We start from the raw sequence: 18,700 nt of genomic DNA on the forward strand, positions 1-18,700 counted from the left end.
CAGTAGTGCATTGTTGCTTCTTAAGCAAAGGATACCAAGAGAATTAAGCAAATTTCATAATAGAATTGGAAATTGTATAAAATTGCATGCTTTATCTGAATCATGAAAGTTTAATTTTGACTTTACAATCCGTTTAATTATAATAACTTTATGCAGCCCTATGTTAATTTAAACTCTAGAATATGTATAAAGATAATGTTTTAATACTTTGATATAAATAAAACTAAGACATGACTCACTGCTATATAATATATTTCTTTACTATGAAACAATTCAGGTTTAACAGTAATTTTATGTTATGTGTTTACAACAAGCAACTCTCTCCCTCTACTCATGTTTCCACTGGTTTTATTAGGCAAGGGGCATTTTACTATTTTGGAAAATGTCTGTGGATGCCGTTCTTTAAGTACAAAGTCTCTCTTTGTTATGTGTCCTTCTGTGTTTTACAAGAACTGAACTGTATGTAAAGCTTTTGCCACATTCAGTGCACGAATACGGCCTCTCCCCAGTGTGTGTTCTCTGGTGTTTGACGAGAGATGAACTTTGGGTAAAACATTTACCACAGTCAGTACACGAAAATGGTTTCTCTCCAGTATGTGTTCTTTCATGGTTAGCAAGTGCAGAGGTCTGAGAAAAACTTTTCCCACAGTTTCCACAGGTGTATGGCTTTTCACCCGTATGAATTCGCCGATGCTTTATGAGAGCCGAGCCGTGAGTAAATGATTTTCCACATACTCTACATAGGTAAGGTCTTTCCCCAGTGTGAGTCCTCAGGTGATTGGCAAGAGCAGACTTGTCTATGAAGTTTTTCTGGCATTTGGTACACGCATAGGGCTTTTCTCCAGTGTGAGATCTCTGGTGTTTTAGAAGAGCTGAGCTTTCAGTAAAGCTTTTTCCACATTCAGTACAAAGGTAAGGTCCCTCTCCAGTGTGTATGCGCTGATGCCTAACAACGTGCGACCTCCTAATAAAGCACTTTCCACAATGCATGCAGGAATACGGTTTTTCCCCCGTGTGCGTTCTTAAATGGGTCAGCAGATTGGAGCTTTGCGCAAACCCTTTTTCACATATACTACAGACATATGGCCTCTCTCCTGTGTGGGATCTCTGGTGTCTAACAAGGTGTAACTTACATATAAAAGTTTTTTCACATCCATTGCAAGCATAAGGTTTTTCTCCAGTATGGGTTCTGTGGTGTATAACCAGCTGGGAACTATCAATAAAACTTTTCCCACATTTCCCACAGAAGAAAGGTCTCTCACCTAAATGAATTCTCTTGTGTCTTAAGAGATGGGAACTACGATTAAAGTTTTTGCCACATTCTGTGCAAGCATAAAGTTTCTCTACTGTAGTAGAATTATGAAAAACAGTGTTACTGGGATTTGCTTCATGCCATACATTACTTTCATGGTCAGATGTATCCATATCTTCCAACATTTCCCCAACTGTATGTGGGACTGTGAGGCTAGAGGCAGAGTCAGAGAGATCTGTGGGTTGAGCCCTGACAACCCAAGGGGGAAACTGTTGTGTGATGTGGGAGGAGTCATGCATGGTGGAGTCAGTGTATTCCTGAGGTGTGGTTAGGTATTCCTCAGTTTTTCTTTGTGAAACTGGATCATTTACATGGGAAGGTGTGCTACTGGAGGGACAGAGTGACAGTGATCTCAAAGTGGGACTATCCTGCAAAATGTAGGAGCTCTGATTATCTTTATTACTGTATCCTTGTATAGATGTAGTATTTCTAGCTGTGCATGTATCATTATACAAAGATGTGAATTCTATTCTTGCATATTCTCTTCCATCAACTTCTGTATTATGTTGAGACATTTCTTCCCCAAAACTTTCTCTGCAGTTCTGAAAAGCATCGCTTTGTTTTCTTTCGATAACATCTTCTACATGCCGGTATTTTAATAATATGTTCATCTCTTGCTTTGACAAATCTACGTGGTTTACTGGCACACTTATTGGCTCTTCCTTAATTTTTATGGATCCAAGATCTGCAATAAAGAACATTTATCTATAAAATACATTCATCACTTATAAAACTTTTATTGGTTAAAGGCACAGTCCAAATTAAACTTTTATGATTCAGATAGGGCATGACATTTTAAACAACTTTCCAATTTACTTTTATCGTCAAATTTACTTTTTTCTCTTGGTATTTTTAGTTAAAGGGACACTCAAGTCAATATAAACTTTTATGATTCAGATAGAACATGCAGTTTTAAGACACTTTCCAATTGACTTCCATTATCAAATCTCTTTATATTCACATGTTCTAGGGAACAAGATCCTACTGAGCATGTGCACAAGCTCACAGGGTATACATATACTAGTCTATGATTGGCTGATGTCTATCACATGATACAGGGGGCCGGAAAAAAAAATCTACTGCTTAATTGAAATTCAGAGTGAGTGCTATTGCATTGCCATTTTATTATGTACTTGTTAATTATGTAATTCTACTGCATTAAGTGGTCCACCCACCTAGATTGGCTTATAGGCCGATTTCTAAGACTCTGAAGTCCACCTCTTATCTCACTGTCTGGAATAGCTAATAACATGTAATGTTTGTTAATGTGTTCTATATAGATAACATTCTGCTCTCTCCCAGGGAGTTATTTAAGAGTCTGCACTAATTGGCTAAAATGCAAGTCTGGCAAAAGATCTGAGATAAGGTAGCTAAAATGCAGTCTGTCAAAAGATCTGAGATAAGGAGGCAGTCTACAGAGTCTTAGATACAAGGTAGTCATAGAGGTAAAAAGTATATTAATATAACAGTGTTTACTGTCCATTTAAATGTCTGTATTTTCAATTAATATATGTGCAATATCTCTCTCTCGCATATATATATATATATATATATATATATATATATATATAAATATATATAAATATATCTATCATATTCATCAATAGAGGTGGTAGAGACCGCGCACAGGAAGAGGGAGAGAGAGTAGACACACTCTGATAGTACAGCATGATCAGCCCACTTGTGACGTCCCTTCCGATTGTGTCGGAAACGGGTGGTGGCACGAAAAAGAGGTCTCCATTTCACTCCAGATAATCTGAACAAAATACCCTCCAAGGACGTTTAAAGGCTTTTAATGAAAATGATCTACTCCCTAAAAGGGACTTTTTCAAACAAACCATTAAACTCCCCTCTATAAATAAGGGGTTTAAATCAAAAGACAATAGTCTTTTATTACCATTTTATATATTTTTTATTGTTGTAAATGCATGTCAGAAACAGATAAAAGAGCTTAAATGACAACAAATTGGAACTCTTTTTTTTTAACTGGAAAGGTTTTTTCCTCGCATTAGAGGGTGACAACCAAAGAAGCATTTTTTTCACACAATAAAGGGATACGAAACCCAAATTTTTTTTCTTTCATGGTTCAGATAATGCATGCAATTTTATGCAACTTTCTTATTTACTCCTATTCCTTTTTCTTCTTTCTCTTGGTATCTTTATTTGAAAAGCAGGGATGTAAAGCTTAGGAGGGCAATTTTTGGTTCAGAACCTGCAAGTTGCTTAAAAGTGCATGCTCTATCTGAATCATGTACTACAGGGATTTAAATCCTCTTCGAACGCAATCCATACTTCAAGAGCTGAGGTTACATCAAGGGGGGCAAGTTTCTTAATGTTGTATTGAGAGTTTAGAGCATTCTTTCAATAATAATGTAATTTTTCATTAATAATCAGAATGTCTCTACTCTCTCGCCACCTTTCTTCTTGTCTACAAATTACAGCCACATGTGGTATTGGAATTTTCAAGAGCAGCAGTTGGATTTATTTCAGAGAGACCACCTAACCTTTCCATACAAAAAAAAATGGGCACCCCCTGATCTTAAGAAATAGCAATGAAAATAATGTATTTTTAATGGGCTTATAGTCAATAAATCATAGTCAGTATAAAGACTCACCTCTATGTGCAGACATACAAAATGCCTCCAGACCCTGTTTAATCCTGGATATGATTTCTGGCCTTTCATGTATATAGCCTGTTTGAAAACATAATTATGTATTTTAGCATTTCTTAAAATGGACATTAAAGTCAAATTACATATTCTTGATTCAGACTAAAGCTACTTTTGTTGTTCTTTAAACACAGACAAGTCCTTGTCCATCAACAGAGCTGTGAAGTAGTAAAGTGACCTCGCTGGATAGGACAAAAGGTATCTCTGAGACCTTATACACTCAGAGTGTCTGGCCTTAGGTATTCTAGGGTCATAGTCAGGATTTTTCACCTACACTAAAGCCAATCATGTGTAATATTTAATGGGACGGTCTTCTCCAGAATTTGTATTGTTTAAAAATATAAATAATCCTTGTATTACCCATTACCCAGGTTTGCATAACTAAAACTGTTATATTAATATACTTTTTACCTCTGAGATTACTTTGTATCTAAGCCTCTGCAGACTGACCCCTTATTTCAGTTATTTTGACAGACTTGAATTTTAGCCAATAAGTGCCGACTCATAACTAGTACAATGTTATCTATATAAAATACATGAACTAGTGCAGTCTAGCTGTAAAAAACTGTCAAAATGCATTGAGATAAGAGGTAGCCTTCAAGGGCTTAGAAATTAGCATATGAGCCTACCTAGGTTTAGCTTTCAACTAAGGATATCAAAGGAACAAAGCAAATTTGATGATAAAAGTAAATTGGAAAGTTGTTTAAAATTGCATGCCCTATCTGAACCGTGAAAGTTTAATTTTGACTAGGCTGTCCCTTTAAACATTCTATTGCCCTTGTGAAGAATCTCAACTCACTGTTATAAAAAACGAAGTTCCTTGGCATCATCAGTGGCTTACCCAATGAGTGAAGAGTCAAGAAGTTTTCCATCATCACATCCATATAAAGCAGCCTTTGCCGATCTCCTAAATATTTCCATTCTTCCTCTGAGAAATACACAGCCACATCATCAAATGTTATACGTTCCTAAAATACATTAATTGGACTGTTCATCTGAGATGTAAGTGTATGGCAGTAATTTAGAACAGCGCCAACAAAAAAATAAAAGTGAACACAAAACAAATAAATTATACAAAAACAATAGTCACAAAAAAATAGTACAGTGCGGGGTCACCGTTTGGTATCTCAGATTAGGCACTTATCATTGAGTTATAGTAGCTCATGAACATGTGAGTAAAGTAACGGTATGTGTAGATAAAGGGACTGTCCAAATAAAACATAATTGTGAATATATTCTCATCAAGTTGAATTTATAACTAACTATATGCTGTCATCCCACTGTCTCCTTAAAGCAAGGTTCAACAATTCCAGTAGCCAAGGTGCTAATGGCACCAAGAAAATCGCTCCTGCCTCCCCGGTAAGGGGTTTATTTAGCAAGCTGCAGCGGACAGGGGCGCACATACGTGCCCCTGTCCACCGCAGCTCACCTCTGGCAGACTGAATTCCACTGCCGGAATTCAGCATTGCACAAAAACGTAATTTTGCACTCTTGTGCAATGCTGCCCCCTGCCCGCGCACAGCCAATCACGCATGGGTAGGAGCAGTCAATCTCTCTGGTCGGACGATATTGAAATTCGCCACCTAAAGGGTGGTGAAAGGTTAGAGAAGCAGCGTTCTGATGACCGCTGTTTCATACAGGGAGTGCAGAATTATTAGGCAAGTTGTATTTTTGAGGATTAATTTTATTATTGAACAACAACCATGTTCTCAATGAACCCAAAAAACTCATTAATAGCAAAGCTGAATAGTTTTGGAAGTAGTTTTTAGTTTGTTTTTAGTTATAGCTATTTTAGGGGGATATCTGTGTGTGCAGGTGACTATTACTGTGCATAATTATTAGGCAACTTAACAAAAAACAAATATATACCCATTTCAATTATTTATTTTTACCAGTGAAACCAATATAACATCTCAACATTCACAAATATACATTTCTGACATTAAAAAACAAAACAAAAACAAATCAGTGACCAATATAGCCACCTTTCTTTGAAAGGACACTCAAAAGCCTGCCATCCATGGATTCTGTCAGTGTTTTGATCTGTTCACCATCAACATTGCGTGCAGCAGCAACCACAGCCTCCCAGACACTGTTCAGAGAGGTGTACTGTTTTCCCTCCTTGTAAATCTCACATTTGATGATGGACCAAAGGTTCTCAATGGGGTTCAGATCAGGTGAACAAGGAGGCCATGTCATTAGATTTTCTTATTTTATACCCTTTCTTGCCAGCCACGCTGTGGAGTACTTGGACGCGTGTGATGGAGCATTGTCCTGCATGAAAATCATGTTTTTCTTGAAGGATGCAGACTTCTTCCTTTACCACTGCTTGAAGAAGGTGTCTTCCAGAAACTGGCAGTAGGATTGGGAGTTTAGCTTGACTCCATCCTCAACCCGAAAAGGCCCCACAAGCTCATCTTTGATGATACCAGCCCAAACCAGTACTCCACCTCGCTGGCGTCTGAGTCGGACTGGAGCTCTCTGCCCTTTACCAATCCAGCCACGGGCCCATCCATCTGGTCCATCAAGACTCACTCTCATTTCATCAGTCCATAAAACCTTAGAAAAATCAGTCTTGAGATATTTCTTGGCCCAGTCTTGACGTTTCAGCTTGTGTGTCTTGTTCAGTGGTGGTCGTCTTTCAGCCTTTCTTACCTTGGCCATGTCTCTGAGTATTGCACACCTTGTGCTTTTGGGCACTCCACTGATGTTGCAGCTCTGAAATATGGCCAAACTGGTGGCAAGTGGCATCTTGGCAGCTGCACGCTTGACTTTTCTCAGTTCATGGGCAGTTATTTTGCGCTTTGGTTTTTCCACACGCTTCTTGCGACCCTGTTGACTATTTTGAATGAAACGCTTGATTGTTCGATGATCACGCTTCAGAAGCTTTGCAATTTTAAGAGTGCTGCATCCCTCTGCAAGATATCTCACTATTTTTGACTTTTCTGAGCCTGTCAAGTCCTTCTTTTGACCCATTTTGCAAAAGGAAAGGAAGTTGCCTAATAATTATGCACACCTGATATAGGGTGTTGATGTCATTAGACCACACCCCTTCTCATTACAGAGATGCACATCACCTAATATGCTTAATTGGTAGTAGGCTTTCGAGCCTATACAGCTTGGAGTAAGACAACATGCATAAAGAGGATGATGTGGTCAAAATACTCATATGCCTAATAATTCTGCACTCCCTGTAAATAGGGACTGCAAGAACCTGCAGTTGTAGGGGGTCAAAGGCTGGCGAAAGCCTTCCATAAATCGACCCCTAAGTGCCAGTGCATTACTCCATGGAACAAGAGGGATGACTGACTGACTAATAACAGGGCCTTAAAGAGTGTCTCAGCATTATGGGAAATGTAGTCCAAAAACATCTGGGGACCCAAGGTTGCTGACCCCTGGACTAATACATCTCTCCCCTTCATGGTGTAACAATCGAGATGTCAATTCCCTGATTCTTTCCAACACAATAATTTAGCTTTTATATACTTAAAGGAACATAACACCCAATGCAAACTCACTTAAAAGTGATGCAACATAACTGTATTGAGGTGACAAGAAAATATCACCTGAACATATTTATCTAAAGAAGGAAAATATTTTACTTCAACATTTATTAAGCTCACAAAACTAAGTGCTCTGTGAACAGTTATCTTTCAGCTACTGCTGGATGTTGGGGATAAAAAGCTTAATCAGTGCTGAGTTTATACTATACTGTGATCTCATGAGATTTCATTGCAAACTTCCTTAAACTGAGGAGGGAAAAAAAATGACTGTGCCAGATACACGGTCGCTTTTAATTCTTTTTTTGGACTAGACCCTTTAACATTTGGGTTTCATGTCCCTTTAAAGGGACAACACATTCAAAAATGTTCTATCATGTATATAACGCAGCAGGCATTGCAAACGTTAAACATGTGTGCATAAAAAATCAATGCCTCTTTAAAAATAGTAATATTTTAGCATGGTTGGTGAGACAACCTACTTAAAGGGACAGCCTAGTATAAATTAAACTTTCATTATTCAGATAGGACTTTTAATTTTAATCAACTTTCCAATTTACTTTTATCATCAAATTTGCTTTTTTCTCTTGGTATTCTTAGTTTAAACTAAACTTAGGTAGGCTCATATGCTAATTTCTAAGCTTTTGAGGGCTGCCTCTTATCCCATGCTTTTTAAATCTCTTTTCAACACAAAGAGACAGAAAGTACAAGTGGGCCATATAGATAACGCTGTGTTCAGGCATAGGGGGTTATTTAAGATTTAGCACAAAACAATGCTAAATTTAAGACAATAGATAATAAACAGTCACAGTCATGTGATCAGGGGGCTGGAAGAAGGTTCCTAGATACAAGGTAATCACAGAGGTAAAACGTATATTAATATAACTGTGTTGGTTATGCAAAACTGGGGAATGGGTAATAAAGGGATTATCTTTTATGGTAGACTGTCCCTTTAAATATATAGCCCCCATCCTACAAAAAAAATACAGTGGGTGTACACAAAAAAAAAATCTGTGTGTTGCAAATGGGTAGAGTAATAGTAATTGGTTTATTGTAATTTGTCAATTAGAAGATAGCGCTATTCTACAATGAATTACATAAATATATAATAAAATGTATATTAAATCCTATTTGATTTTAAGTGGCATCCTTAGTAATGTTCCAAAACTATTTATTAACTTCTTATATATTCCCAGAGCAAAATCTGACACCTGGGGTCTCTTATTTTGGGTTGTTGGAGAGAAGAACAAAATGTATAACTTTGAACCACAACCAACATGAACTTCCTGCCTCATTATCCCTTTAAGAAAAACAACCAGTCTAAGGTTTCAGATTCTTCAGCTACTGATTATGTTATTCTGTCACTAGCAAAAGTAATTAGCATTGCTAAATATTGTTACCCTGTTCTCCACCCAGAATTCCAAAATCCAAACATATTCTGAAATCCAAACTTTTTAATTAATTTTTTTTTTTTTTTAAATAAAATGATCAAAAATAACTTATTTTCCCTGCCTGCAAGTAGCAATCTTCTCTGCCTGAGTCTTTGGTTTGTTTTTGTATTACAAAATGCAAATGCTAGTCTATATTTATTTAAATCCTTTGATGCACACAACGAGGCGTTCTCGTCATGCACATCACTACCTGTAGGTGTTACTATGTATACAAAACTATTAAAAATGATATAAAACTACATTTAGGCTACATGTATAAGCTGTATATTATGTAAATATTGCCTGACATAAGATATTGTTGTTTACACTTGGTCCCATCACCTCTCCAAACTGTCCCATTTTAATGTTAATTTAAATATTCCAAAATCCAAACCTTTTCTGGTCCCAAGCAGTTTCAATAAAGGGTTTTCTACCTATATACAGTATATATATATATATATATATATATATATATATATATATATATATATATATATATATATACACATTCATACATATATATATATATATATACACACATACATACATACATACATACAGAGAGAAGTGCACTCACAGGAACAAACAACCGGCTCAATACCTTTGTCAGCCGGTTCTATGGCGATTTACCACCTGGGTGCAGCTTTTTAGCCCAGTAATGCTTTTCAAAGAGTAGAACTTTCCTGTAGTATATCAGTCTGATCCCGCCTATAACGGTCAGTCCAGCTCCAAAATACCAGGCAATTCCACTCTGAACAAGGAACACAACAACCCCAGACGATCGTTTCGGGCCTTCATTGGGCTTCGTCAGTGAGGTGTAGCCTTATTGAGCCAGTTGTTTGTTCCTGTGAGTTCTCGTTATCTCTCTCTCTCTCGTTCTCTCTCTCTCTTCAGATAAGAGGCGGCCTCAGGGGGCTTAGCAATTAGCATATGAGCCTACCTAGGTTTAGCTTTCAACAAAGAATTACCAAGAGAAGAAAGCAACTTTGATGCTAAAAGTCAATAGAAAAGTTGTTTAAAATTGAATGCTCTTTCTGAATCATGCAAGTTAATTTTTTACTAGACTGTCCCTTTAACGTCTTGTTCTCCACTTCATAACACCTCCACTTCTATATTGGTACCTTACCTCTTCAAATGAATTGCTTAGCTGCATTTTTCGTCTGTTAATCCAGAGCTTAAGGTATCTATAACATCTAAACAGAAAAAAAGTTAAAAATAGAATTATTATTATTATTTTTTTACAAAATTTATGTTATAAATATACAGTGAACAATTATAATACAGCGCTGCAGAATCTGTTGGCACTCTACAAATCAATTATGATAAAAAGAAAAAAGAAAATAAGACGCTTTTTAAAAAGTGCATATCTGGTAATTGCTGAAATAATATGGTTTCTATTTTGTGAATAAAAATTATTGTGAAGGGGCTGCATGATGCTTAAAGGGGTATTGAACACTTTGAGTTGGTAATATAAAATGATACATTGTATATATTATAAAAAATATCTGAGATATACTTTCATTATTTATTTTGACCCTTTTTCCTATAATTCCATTCTGAAATTGTGAGCTTTTCGGTTCCTGTTAGAAATGGAAGTGCAGAACACTGTTCTATTCCACACAGCCATTGGCTGCACACTCTAGTGACCTATTTATAATTGTCTCTAATTGGCCACAGCAGGGAAGGTAACCTAAGTTACACTCATAATAACACTATCTAATAAAAAATAATTCACAAAAAATATGGCACACAAAAGTTATAAGGGCTCACAAATATGAGGTATCAGGCAGGCAAAGGGCTTTAACATAGAGATACGTGCATATACATGTTTAAAGATGTATATGTATATATATATATATATATTTGTTTATATGTGTGTACATATGTACTATGTGTATATATGTATTAACAGACAATATATACATATGTACACACATATAAACAAATATATATATATACACATACACACACATATAAACACATAAATACATATGTACACACATATATATATATATAAGTGCAATGGATCCCTTTCCAGTTAGATGAAAACATGTAAAATCATATATTCATATTTGAGAAAAAAAAAAGTATTATACTGTAAATATTTCAAATTCCAAAGTTCTGTACATAGCAGAATTTGTTCTAAGTGTTTCTAAATAGATATTCCTATATCTATATACACACACATATATATATATATATATATATATATATATATATATATATATATATATATTGTACCAACATATTTCTTTAAATAGAACATTTAAATAGAACATATTCTTCTATGTGAAGAAAATTGGAATGTGAAATATTCATATATTTATGTGAAAGCGCATGCAATATTCAAAGTTTGGCTTTTTGCGCTCTTCGGGTTAGCACACGGGCAAAAAACAACTCATAATAAAAGCGCAAAAAGCTTACTGCTAGCGCAGTCAACGCTCAAGCAGAAGGGTTAATTAGCACTCCCTAACCACGCACAGCCAATCACGCGTGGGCAGGAGCTGTTCATCTCCCCGGCCGGACAAGACCAGGGAGATTGAAATTCGCCACCTAAGAGGTGGCAAAAGGTTAGGGAAGCAGCGGTCTAATGTACGTTGCTTGTTAAATACGGACTGCAGGTTCTCTTGTGAGAACTTGCAGTCGTAGGGGGGCGAAGCCTGCTGAAGGCTTTAATAAATCGACCCCATAGTGCTCCAGAAATGTGAAGGCTCCTAAGCATACATCCCTACTTTTCAACAATACATACTGAGAACAAAGACAATTTGATAATAGAAGTAAATTAGAAAGTTGTTTAAAATTGCAAGCTCTATCTGAATCATGAAAGACAAATTGTGGGTTTCATATCCATTTATCGTTTCACTGCTGGGCCACTCACAAAATTTAGGGAATAATGCAGATGACCTAAACATCGCCAGGGCAGAAGTGAAAAATCAAGCCGAAACTTGCAGGGGCTGCCCTCAGAAAAGTATCTAAAAAAGGGGCTGTCCCTGCAAGTTGTGAGATGTCTCCCATAAAAAGCAATGGAAAGGGAAACTTTGCAGGGAAAACAAAGTTAGCAGGGAGTAGGGGCGGCGCACTTTAAATACTGGAGCCAATACAAATCTGCTTTCAGGGTATAGTACCTTACAATTGCTTCTATTTTCATATACAAGTTTTTTCTGTGAAGGTAATAAGTGTTTTGCATATTTTGACACAATCTCGCTACCTTTCAGTTTGTGTGAAAAAAACGAGCGATCTGCAGGGGAAATGTTAAAGGAATAATCTAGTCAAAATTAAACTTTTGGGTTTCAGATAGAGCAGGCAATTTTAAGCAACTTTCTAATTTACTCCTTTTATCAATTTTTCTTCTTTCTCTTGGTATCTTTATTTGAAAAAGCAAGAATGTAAGTTTAGGAGCCAGCCCATTTTTCGTTCAGCACATGGGTAGCGGTTGCTGATTGGTGTCTAAATGTAGCCACTAATCAGCAAGCGCTACCCAGGTGCTGAACCAAAAACAGGCTGGATCTTAAAGGGACAATCTACCATAGAATTGTTATTGTTTTACCCATTCCCCAGTTTTGCATAACCAACACAGTTATATTAATATACGTTTTACCTCTGTGATTACCTTGTATCTAGGAACCTTCTTCCAGCCCCCTGATCACATGACTGTGACTGTTTATTATCTATTGTCTTAAATTTAGCATTGTTTTGTGCTAAATCTTAAATAACTTTCTGTGCCTGAACACAGTGTTATCTATATGGTCCATGTGTACTTTCTGTCTCTTTGTGTTGAAAAGAGATTTAAAAAGATAAGATAAAAGATAAGAGGCAGCCCTCAAAGGTTTAGAAATTAGCATATGAGCCTACCTAGGTTTAGTTTAAACTAAGAATACCAAGAGAAAAAAGCAAATTTGATGATAAAAGTAAATTGGAAAGTTGATTAAAATTAAAAGTCCTATCTGAATAATGAAAGTTTAATTTATACTAGACTGTCCCTTTAAGCTTACATGCTTGCTTTTTTAAATAAAGATACCAAAAGAACGAAGATAAATTGCTAATAGGAGTAAATTAAAAAGTTGCTTAAAATTGCCTGCTCTATCTGAATCATGAAAGTTTAATTTTGACTACACTATTACTTTAAGTAAGAGAATACACCAGACCTGCCGGAGAAATTTCAAATACACCCATGGAACACAATTGTTCTACCTACTAGCAGAGCCAGTGGACCTGATTTAAAGTGATGGTAAATCCAAGTGTTTAACAAGTGCTAGGATTTACCATCACTAAAAATCAAGGTGAGTTTAACCCCTTAACGACCAACGACGTATGGGGTACGTCCTGCAAAAAAATGCAGTTAATGACCAAGGACGTACCCCATACGTCGTTGGTCTTTGAAAGCAGTGGAAGCGATCCTGATAGCTTCCAGCTGCTTTCATGTTATTGCAGTGATGCCTCAATATTGAGGCATCCTGCAATAACTGTTTTTAGCCATCCGATGCAGAGAGAGCCACTCTGTGGCCCTCTCTGCATCGGCTACCGATGGCCGTTATGGTTGGTGGGTGGGAGCTCATCCAGGGAGGCGGGTGTGCAGTTATTGGTGGAGGAGGGGGGAGGGATCTAGTGCGGGTGCGTGCACGGGCGCGCGCGTGCACGTGATGTCTATCAAAACAGCATCAATATGCTGTAGATCTGGAGGGTGGGAGAGAGGACTGGGGAGGGTGGGATTTTGAAATCAAGGCATCAGGGAGAGGGTGGGGGGTTGGATGTTGAGGGGGGGGGCAGCTACACTACAGAAATAAATAAAATATTTTTAAAAAAATAAAAAAATACATTATTATTTTTCAAACTGGGTACTGGCAGACAGCTGCCAGTACCCAATATGGTGCCCAATAAAGGCAGAGGGGGGGGGGGTTAAAGAGCTGTTTGAGGGGGGATGAGGGAGGTTGGGGGCTAAGGGGGGTCCTACACAGCAGAAGAATTATTTTTTTATTTTTTTTAAAAACCTAAAACTTTTATTTTAGTACTGGCAGATTTTCTGCCAGTACTTAAGATGGCGGGGACAATTGTGGGGTGGGGGAGGGAAGTGAGCTGTTTGGGAGGGATCAGGGGGTGGGATGTGTCAGGTGGGAGTCTGATCTCTACACTAAAGCTAAAATTAACCCTGCAAGCTCCCTACAAGCTACCTAATTAACTCCTTCACTGCTAGACATAATATACGTGTGATGCGCAGCGGCATTTAGCGACCTTCTAACTACCAAAAATCAACGCCAAAGCCATATATGTCTGCTATTTCTGAACAAAGGGGATCCCAGAGAAGCATTTACAACAATTTGTGCCATAATTGCACAAGCTGTTTGTAAATAATTTCAGTGAGAAACCTAAAATTGTGAAATATTTAAAGTTTTTTTTAATTTGATCGCATTTGGCGGTGAAATGGTGGCATGAAATATACCAAAATGGGCCTAGATCAATACTTGGGGTTGTTTACTACACTACACTAAAGCTAAAATTAACCCTACAAGCTCCCTACATGCTCCCTAATTAACCCCTTCACTGCTGCACATAATACACGTGTGGTGCGCAGTGGCATTTAGCGGCCTTCTAATTACCAAAAAGCAACGTAAAAGCCATATATGTCTGCTATTTCTGAACAAAGGGGATCCCAGAGAAGCATTTAAAACCATTTGTGCAATAATTGCACAAGATGTTTGTAAATGATTTCAGTGAGAAACCTAAAGTTTGTGAAAAAATTTGTGAAAAAGTGAACATTTTTTTTTATTTGATCGCATTTGGCGGTGAAAGGGTGGCATGAAATATACCAAAATGGGCCTAGATCAATACTTTGGAATGTCTTCTAAAAATATATATATACACATGTTAAAGGATATTCAGGGATTCCTGACAGATATCAGTGTCCCAATGTAACTAGCGCTAATTTTGAAAAAAAGTGGTTTGGAAATAGCAAAGTGCTACTTTTATTTAGTGCCCTATAACTTGCAAAAAAAGCAAAGAACATGTAAACATTGGATATTTCTAAACTCAGGACAAAATTTAGAAACTATTTAGCATGGGTGTTTTTTGGTGGTTGTAGATGTGCAACAGATTTTGGGGGTCAAAGTTTGAAAAAATTGTTTTTTTTCCATTTTTTCCTCATATTTTATAATTTTTTTAATAGTAAATTATAAGATATGATGAAAATAATGGTATCTTTAGAAAGTCCATTTAATGGCGAGAAAAACGGTATATAATATGTGTGGGTACAGTAAATGAGTAAGAGGAAAATTACAGCTAAACACAAACACCGCAGAAATGTAAAAATAGCCTTGGTCCCAAACGGACAGAAAATGGAAAAGTGCTGCGGTCATTAAGGGGTTAAGTGATCAGTTAAAAAAAAAAGGTGCTAAACTCACCCTTTCTGTGTTGCTGCACATAAGCTAAACTCAGCAGTTCCAGCCGCCAGTGTTCTATCAATGAGGTGCCGCTTGCACCTCTGTACCAATAACCCTGTGTGCATACAGAACCTTGTCAGTTGACATGCACGGCTATTGGTTCAGAGGTACGTCACCTCATTGAAGGAGACCAATGTGCCGTGAGTGGCCATAGCCGCTGAGCTTAGCGCTGTGCAACATCACAGAGTTTAGCACACTTTTTTTTTTAGATTTGAAAACTTAAACTCCCCTTGATTTATAGTGATGGTAAATACTAGCGTTTGTTAAACGCTTGAATTTACCATCACTTTAACAATTAGGAAAACTTTACGCTTTAAGTTCTGTATTATGAATATGATTTTCACAGTGGTTTTTGCATGTGTAGTATAGTTTTGTTATGATTTCTACTGGATGCCTTAAAGTTATTTCTTACTTAATTTCAATATCAATTTAAATTTTTCCATACAATACAATTTTTTGCAGAACAATTTAGATTGCCATTACTTGTGAGTCCTATTGTAATGTATGCATCACCTTCACATAGCACGGAACACCCCTTTACCTTTATAGAATTAGGGCAGGGACTTCATAACACTGGTGAGATTTCTTAGAAAATGTCACAGGCCCAGAGAGCCTGTGAAATTTAGATCATGGAGCCCTATGTTTTTAACTCATGCAAAGGGGATAAACACATATATAAAGTCCCAAGCAGGAGCCACAAAGAACTGCTAGTCCCGAACAGGAGCCAATCAACTGTGGCCACAGTGCAATCCTCCCAGTCACCTGCTGTGTTCCAATTGGGATGCAAGAATATGTGCACTCCAGGAGGGCAGTGCCCAGTATGAAGACGTTGAGCTTCACCAAAAGGCATCTGTAATGGGTAAAAAAAGAAAAAGACTTTGAAAAAAGCTGCAAGTACATGTAGCCACTTAATGCAGTTACCAATCAGCAAGCACTACCTAGGTACTAAACCAAAAATAGGCCAGCTCCTAAGCTTACATTCTTGATTTTTCAAATAAAGATACCAAGAGAATTAAGAAAGATTAATAATAGGGGTAAATTAGACAATTGCTTAAAATTGCATGCTCTATCTGAATAGTGAAAGAAAACTTGTGGGTTTCATTTCCCTTTAAGAAACAAATTAGTTTGGTTTCAGCATAGTTATTTGGGAGATACAAACTCACTTTTTAATGTCAAACACTGCCTTTTATATTTTCATTAAAGTGATGGTAAACCCAAGCGTATAACAAACGCAAGGATTTACTATCACTAAAAATAAACATTAGTTTCTGTCATTATTTCCTAAAACACTGCGTTAAACTCACCCTATCTGTAAGGCCAGTATATTGCTAACTCAGCGCCTCCGGCCGCCCACGGCACAGCGCTCTTCTCCAATGAGGTGATGTTTCCACATCTAGACCAATAGCTGTGCTAGGATGTCAGTTGACACGCATTGCTATTGGTTTAGAGGTGAAAATGTCACTTCATTGAAGAAAGCACTGTGCCGTGGGCGGTCGGAGGCACTGAGTTAGCGGTCTACTTGCCTTACAGATAGGGTGAGTTTAACACAGTTTTTTTAGGAAACTATGGCAGAAACAAATGTTTATTTTTAGTGATGGGAAATACTAGCGTTTGTTAAATGCTTGGGTTTACCATTACTTTAACAGATCATCCTCGTCAAACCCTGTAGCTTGTCAGTGCACCTAGTTGATGATAATTTTGAATGATATTAGAAACTCTTCTAATATAAAATCACGTAAAAAGATGATAAAGCATTAATCAGAAAATAAACACATAGTTCACAGGAAAATTAAAATGTGACACAATTAGAAACAATAAGAAATCTATTTAATTAATCCATACAAATGGCTAAAACTGCACATGTAATTTACTGTTCGTGTTTGCAAAAAACAATAATAATTCTAGTTATCATTGCAGCTCACAGTCATATAGATTTAGTGTTACCTGATCCGAGGGGTATGTTGTTTTGGCCAGATCTCATCCCCCCTTTTTTAACGCGTACAATATTCATAAGATCTGCTTTGATTACTTGTGGGTTCATGGATTCCCATAGTCCGTTTGATTTTCACCGTGTAAGAATTGCTTGAAATTAAACTATTATTATTCGTATAAAATACCAAAGGTCAGAGAGTGTTGTTTAGGCTAAAACTAGACAAAGGAAATGTGACATTGCAGAGAGTCTTGGGAATTGTGGTTCCATATTTGAAATTGTCCTTCAAGAAGTAATAGCGTAAACTCAGCAGATTATGGGAGTTACCGTCCTGCAGTACGCAAATAAAAACTACTATTCCCGGCAACCACCGTGGAAAAGTGATAAGTTTACAGATAGAAATGAAACGCATAGACTTTGTATAGCAATGCACTCTGGAAGTAGAGGTCCAGTAGCTCATCACATCTTTTGTATAAAAAGCATTAGAAAACTACAAATCCCACAATGCGTAGCTCAAGTGATGTGACATACGTAGTTAGCTTAATCGTCACTATTATACAATGCACATTGGGAAATAAAGTCCCCCCTAGTCACAAGGGAAGTAGTGTAGCCAATCAGCACGAAGGATTCTCGAAAGAGCTTTTTCAACGTACTACAACTCCGAGCACACAAAGCGACAAGAGACCATTACCGTGGCTAGAACCAATCAGCGGCCGCATTTCCGGCCACACCCCCTTCCCCATAACACACAAAGGCTTCCAGATTTTTTCCGGTAAGAAATCTACAAAAATGGATTGTATAGCGAAGGTTATTGTATACTCATGTATTTGTACTGTAACGCGCAGTTATCTTTTATGACTAATTTAAATATGTTTTTTAAAAATAGCCCCATATAATAAATTATAAGACCTTCTGCATTTTTAGTTTACATGACTTATGCTTTTCCTTATTTTGTGATGCTATATATATATATATAGGTATCCTCCATCTCTATGTATCATTATATGTTGTCCCCCTGGATCAGTAAGACAAATATTCTATTTTGTGTTAACTGGTTAGGATGTTTTACATATTAATACCCCTAGTATTTTAGATTCTTTTTTTTATAATTTTATACGTACCGGGATCGTTATAAGACTTTGAAATCTGCATTATAGTCAACATTTATGATAATCTTAAAGGGACGGTAAAGTCATAATTAGGCATTCATGGTTTAGACAGAGAATACATTTTAAACAACTTTCCAATTTACTTCTATTATTTAATTTGCTTCCTTCTCTCGTTGTCCTTTGCTGAAAGGTTTATCTAAGTAAGCTCAGGTGCAGCAAAGAACCTAGGTTCTAGCTGCTCATGGGTGGCTGCATATACTGTATATACAGATTTGTCATTGGCTTATCCATGTGTTCAGTTAGGAACCAGTAGTGC

The 18,700-nt window shown here is 37.0% G+C and overlaps 2 protein-coding genes across 5 annotated transcripts in view; one reads left to right on the plus strand and one right to left on the minus strand.

Moving 5' to 3' along the window:
• Positions 1-242: 242 nt before the first annotated feature.
• LOC128663602 (zinc finger protein 883) lies at positions 243-17,744 on the minus strand. 4 transcript variants are annotated; one of them, XM_053718004.1, is made up of 6 exons: positions 17,290-17,741; positions 16,108-16,195; positions 10,038-10,104; positions 4,823-4,949; positions 3,928-4,005; positions 243-1,997 (listed from the first exon to the last, which is right to left on the minus strand). In XM_053718004.1, the coding sequence occupies exons 3-6, from the start codon at positions 10,062-10,064 to the stop codon at positions 403-405; spliced, it is 1,827 nt and encodes a 608-aa protein (XP_053573979.1). In that variant the 5' UTR covers positions 10,065-10,104; positions 16,108-16,195; positions 17,290-17,741; the 3' UTR covers positions 243-402. The 4 variants fall into 4 exon arrangements, with proteins under 4 accessions (XP_053573979.1, XP_053573982.1, XP_053573981.1 ...); XM_053718007.1 differs by having other exon boundaries at positions 4,823-4,909; positions 17,290-17,740; XM_053718006.1 differs by lacking the exon at positions 3,928-4,005 and having other exon boundaries at positions 17,290-17,744.
• Positions 17,745-17,964: 220 nt separating this feature from the next.
• Positions 17,965-18,700, plus strand: part of LOC128663603 (oocyte zinc finger protein XlCOF6-like) — an 86,586-nt gene continuing 85,850 nt past the window's right edge. Inside the window, exon 1 of the mRNA XM_053718008.1 lies at positions 17,965-18,047. The gene's annotated coding sequence lies outside the window, so the exon portion shown is untranslated. The remainder of the gene's footprint in view (positions 18,048-18,700) is intronic.

This window comes from Bombina bombina, chromosome 6 (genome assembly GCF_027579735.1).
Source record: "Bombina bombina isolate aBomBom1 chromosome 6, aBomBom1.pri, whole genome shotgun sequence".
In the NCBI taxonomy this organism is placed as follows: Eukaryota; Metazoa; Chordata; class Amphibia; order Anura; family Bombinatoridae; genus Bombina; species Bombina bombina.